This window comes from Acomys minous, assembly GCF_964271855.1.
Source record: "Acomys minous genome assembly, chromosome: 16".
NCBI classification, from domain to species: domain Eukaryota; kingdom Metazoa; phylum Chordata; class Mammalia; order Rodentia; family Muridae; genus Acomys; species Acomys minous.
Window position 1 is genome coordinate 69322076 of NC_140498.1, and position 5373 is coordinate 69327448.

Sequence of the window (5373 nt, forward strand, 5' to 3'; positions counted from 1 at the left end):
ATGTGCACTTGTACACACAGGAACATGCTCACAAAAGAATAAGATCAGGTCATTCTTGAAAATAGACAAAAATAGGCGATAATCATGTTAAGCAAATTAAGCCAGTCTCAGAAAGATAGATAGTGTATGCTTTCTCTCACTTGTGGTTCCTAGACTTTACACAGTCACATTAAACCATGTGTGTGTGTGTGTGGTGTGTATGTGTGTGTCTGTGTGGTGAGTGTGTGTGTGTGTGTATGTCTATATGTGGTGAGTGTATGTGTGTGTCTGTGTGTAGTGAGTGTGTGTGTCTGTGTATGGGGTGTGTGTGTCTGTGTCTGTGTGTGTTTCTATGTGTGTGTCTGGGTGTCTGTATTAAATGAAAGAAATGGATTTGTTTAGGAAAACAAAGAGGACTAACAGGAAGGGAGGCGAGAAAAGGCCAGGTAGAGAGAATAGGGAAATATGCTCAATTTGCAATCTACACTTTTTCTTTTTTAAGGTTTTTTCTTCGTGACAGGGTTTCTCTGTGTAGCCCTGGCTTCCCTGAACTTGCTTCGCAGACCAGGCTGGACTCAAACTCACAGCGATTCACCTGCCTCTGCCTCCCGAGTCCTGGGATTAAAGGTGTGCCCCACCACGCCCGACCCCGCAATCTATACTTTTAAGGGGAAAAACTTGTTTTAATGTAATGGCTCAGCATTAAGAGCACTTGCTGCTTTTGCACAGCAGCACCAGGTTCCGTTCCCATTACCTGCATGGGGTCCACAGCTGTCTGTAACTCCAGCTCTAGGGAATCCATCGCCCTCTTCTGGCCTCTGCTGGTACTGCATGTACATGGTACACCCTCATACAGGCAGGCAAAAATACCCATACAAATAATAAACAAACAAATAAATACTGTTTACTTTTTTAATTATTCTACAAGATGAGCAATACCAAATGTAAATGAGTAAACCTGTTCCTCAATACCCGAAATAAGGAAGAAAGAAAATGAAAGGAGAGAAGGAGAAAAAAAGATTAAAAGGGGTTTGGGATTTAGCTTAGTAGGTAAATGCTTGCTTAGCTTGCACAAACTCCTGGATTTTTATCCCGGGACCACACAAACCATGTGCGGTGGTGCATCCCTGTCATCCCAGCACTTAGAAGGTAAAGCAAGAGAATTAGGAGTTCAAGCTTTTCCCTGACCAACTTAAGAGTACTTAAGACCCTGTCTCAAAAAAAAAGAAGAAAATAATCGCAGAGCTCAGGAGGCAGAAGCAGGCAGCTCGCTGTAAGTTCTAGACCAGCCTGGTCTACATAATGAATTCCAGGACAACCAGAGCTACACAGAGATACCCGGACTCAAAAGGCAAAAAAAATAAAAACAAAAAACCAGACTATGTTAAGTGTGCCATAGCCAAAGCCAGATACACATTAAGTGAAAAATAAACATTAACTATTATTCCCATCCCAGTCCACAGTTGGGACACAAAGCCCCCTCCCTACACTAGAGTCCAAGCACCGCCCACCAAGTCCTGAAGCTCCCAGACGAACAGTGCCCCTTTAACACGAAGTCCTTTGCAGCGCGGAACCTAAGGCTTTGGGACTGCAGCAACCCACGGACCTTATAACCCAGAGGACCGGAACCGGAAGTTCTCGCCGGCGATTCGGCTAAGCCAGAGCTAACGAGTTGGTCATTGATAATCTCTTTCCGACGCTGCTGAGCCGCTTATTGTTGCAGGTTTCCGGGAGACAGTAGTGACCCAGCCATCTTCAGACCTGCGCAGTCGGGGTCCCCCGGTGAGCCCCGTGGTTTCCCTCATCCCTGGTATCTAGAAATGGGAGACAATTAGGCTGGTTAGGCGAGTGGCTGTTTTTCGCAGGGCAGCTCGGCGGGACAAAACCAACAGAAGCGTGCATGAGCATGCGCCACACTTGCTTTTGAGATGATGGGGCGTGGTGTGGATAATCGGGTCTCCCCCGTGTAGCTCAGGCTAGCCTCTAACCCGGGACCCTCCAAGCTCACCTGCCGTGTGCTGCAATGACAGGCATGTGCCGCCACTCGCAGCTTTGAATGGCCCGCTTAACATTGCTGCTTAGGAGCTCCAGGTTGTATGTGACTCTGACTGCTCCATCCTTTACCTGCCCCCCCCCCTTTTTTTCTTTTAAAACGGAAGCCTTCACTGAAGACCGGGACCATGGAAGACAAACCGTTAGTGATATCTAAACAGAAGACAGAAGTGGTGTGCGGCGTGCCCACACAGGTGGTCTGCACGGCTTTCAGCAGCCACATCCTGGTTGTGGTGACCCAGTTTGGGAAGATGGGTACAGTAGTCTCCTTGGAGCCCAGCAATGTGGCCAATGACATCAGCAAGCCAGTACTCACCACAAAAGTCCTCCTCGGGCCGGACGAGGTAAAAGGGTTGGGAGAAGACTTTTTTTTTCCCCCTGGTGTCCTTTGTCCATAGGATATGGAGTGTCTGGTAAACACCCCACCACACACAGAGACAAGGACACGGTCAGCATTTTCCAAGATCTTTCAGATCTCAGGGTGCCCCTGCTGATGCTTTCCTAGCATGTCAGCATTTTACTCAGCATTCAGCTGAGGTATTGGTTTTTTTATGGTATAGCCATCACGTCAGTTTGACCCCATCGTGATGGCTATATGTTGACAAAGGCTTTCTGTTTGTTATGTCTACTGTGCACAGTCCGCTCGGCACCCCGAATCACTGTTATCTTAGCCCCCCTGGAGGTGATTCAGGGAAAAACGTGGGAAACTGGCCTGGGTCCTGAGGGGTGCTTACTTAAAGCATGAGGAAAACACAGCGTTTGCACACCTGTAGTTCTCTCACTCGGGAGGCAGCGGCAGCACCCGGATTGCTACACGTTTGTCATCAGACTACGCTGTAGAGTGAGTTGGAAGCCAATTAGGGACAGACCCTGCTCTCCCCACTTAAAACAACAACGCTGAGTATGGTGGCACATTGGTGTGGTCCCAGCACTTGGGAGGTGGGAGCGAGGTGTCAAGGGTTCGGTTCCATGCCCAGCTACATAAGACCAGCTTGGGCAACATGAGACGCCCCCTATTTAAAAGACAGGGAGCGTTGAGATGGCTCAGGGGGTAAAGGCACTTGGCATGCAAACCTGATGGTCTGAGTTCAGTCCCGTGTACCCACTGTTGTGCTCTCATACACCCTAGAGGGTGTGTCCGTGTGCGTGTGTGTCTGTGTGTGGTGACTAAACCGCCATGTGCATCAGTGCAAACCATTAATCTTGGCACTTGGAAGACTAAGGCATGCCTGGTCTATGTAGCAAGTTCCAGATCAGCCAGGGTTACAAAGTGAGCTCTCACCTCAATAGATAGATAGATAGATAGATAGATAGATAGATAGATAGATAGATAGATAGATGTAAACAGTGGAGACTGAGGAAATAGCTCAGTTCAAGTCCTTGGTGCATAACCTCAGTTTGATCCTCAGAACTCACCTAAAAAGGGTGCTTGGTCGTGAACGCCTTTACTCCCAGCATTAAGGAGGCTGAGGGGCTGGAGAGATGTCTCAGAGGTTAAGAGCACTGACTGTTCTTCAGAGGTCCTGAGTTCAATTCCCAGCAACCACATGGTGGCTCACAACCATCTATAATGTGATCTGGTGCCCTCTTCTGGCATGGAGGTGTACATGCAGGCATAATTATGCATAATAATAAATAAATACATCTTTTTTTTTTTTAAAGGAGGCTGAGGCAGGCAGTTTGAGGCCAGCTTCATCTACATACCAAGTTCTAGTCAGGGCTCCATAGAGAGACCCTATACACATACACACACACACACACACACACACACACACACACACACAGAACAAACAAACCTAGGTATGGTGGGTACATCCCCAGAAGGCAGAGATAGAAGGCTTGCTGGTCAACCTACTCTAATTGGTGAATTCCAGGTCAATGAGAGATCCTGTCTCAAAGTAGATGGACTGGTGTTCTGAGGATGATTCCTGGGGTTGTCCTCAGGCCACCTCATACCCTGAACATGCACACCTTTCCCCCCCATTTTTTGTTTTTCGGGACAGTTTCTCTATGTAATAGTTCTGGCTGTCCTGGAAGTCTCTTTGTAGATCAGACTGGCCTCAAACTCAAAGCAATCTGCCTGCCTCTGCCTCCCAAGTGCTGGGATTCCAGGCATGCGCCACCGCGCCTGGCCCTGCACACACTCTTAAAAACAAAAACTGTGTGTGATAGCATGTACCGGGAATCCCAGCACTCAGGAGGCTAAGGCAGGAGGATTGCCATGAGTTCAAGGTTAACCTGGCCTATATGAGTTCCAAGATACTACACAAAATGACAGCCTGTCTTTTAAAAAATTAAAATTTAAAAAAGGTGAGGTTTCCTGCAGTCATGGCCCTGTCCTCGCCCCACCCCGCAGCCTCTCATCCATGTCTTTGCGAAGAACCTGGTGGCGTTCGTGTCCCAAGAAGCCGGAGACAGAGCTGTTCTCCTGGCCATGGCCATGAAGGACAAGAGCATGGAGGGGCTGAAGGCCTTGAAGGAGGTGATCCGGGGGTGTCAGGTGTGGTGACCGTCAGCCAGCAGCGCGTGGCACTCGGCCCTGGTGGACGCCCAACAGGGTCTTCGAACCCCACTCGCTCTCTGGCTTTAGCACTCAAAGCTGGAACCAACACTCAGGTCTCAGGGGACGCTCCCTGTGTGTGTGGCTACTGTGTTCTGCCTCAGGCACTGGAAACAGTTCTGGGCTAAGTGGAAATCAGCAGCCAGTTTGGGGGATTGGCAGCCCATGGTGTGCGGCAGCACTTGTGGGAAGACTTTTTTATTATTATTATTATTAAAGAATAAATCTAAAACACTTGCCTGGCCTTCTCAGTAATCCTAAGACGTTGTAGTCGTGTGTTGTAGGTTCACTTCAGGGCACCTGAGGGGGCACGAAAGCCTCCTCTTCCGCAGTAGCCCAGTACATGGTTGCTGGGTGTGAGGTAGATCCCAGGCCTGTGATCAGCCAGCGCTGGGTACTGTCCTTCCTGTGCTGGGGGCGTGGGCCAGAGCCTCAAGTGACAGGATATAGTGAGGGACAGCTGTGCAACACTGAACCTGTGGCAAGCAGAGCGAGGGTGGCTGTTGTCTTAACTGACATTCCCAGATTGTTCTGTTTTACCAGCAAAGACTCAGGAGCCAGATGCTGTGGTGGAAAACCCAGCTTAGAGGCAGAGAACGCCCCCAGCTGACCTTCCCAATGGGAAAAGCCCAGGAAGCAGAAGCCACAAAGCCAAGGAGCTGAGGAGCTCAAGAGCTAAGAGCCAAAGAGCTAAAAGCTAAAGATCCCTTCTGCTTCTACACGCTGTCTTAAACACCCCTCAACTCAAAGCCCCTCCTGCTCTTTACTCCCTGTCAACTGGT

The 5373-nt window shown here is 49.1% G+C and overlaps 1 protein-coding gene across 2 annotated transcripts; it reads left to right on the plus strand.

Moving 5' to 3' along the window:
* Window positions 1–1588: 1588 nt before the first annotated feature.
* On the plus strand, window positions 1589–4828 carry PSMG3 (proteasome assembly chaperone 3). 2 transcript variants are annotated; one of them, XM_084764536.1, is made up of 3 exons: window positions 1589–1789; window positions 2139–2375; window positions 4388–4828. In XM_084764536.1, the coding sequence occupies exons 2-3, from the start codon at window positions 2160–2162 to the stop codon at window positions 4538–4540; spliced, it is 369 nt and encodes a 122-aa protein (XP_084620662.1). In that variant the 5' UTR covers window positions 1589–1789; window positions 2139–2159; the 3' UTR covers window positions 4541–4828. The 2 variants fall into 2 exon arrangements, with proteins under 2 accessions (XP_084620662.1, XP_084620661.1); XM_084764535.1 differs by having other exon boundaries at window positions 1591–1761.
* Window positions 4829–5373: the final 545 nt, after the last annotated feature.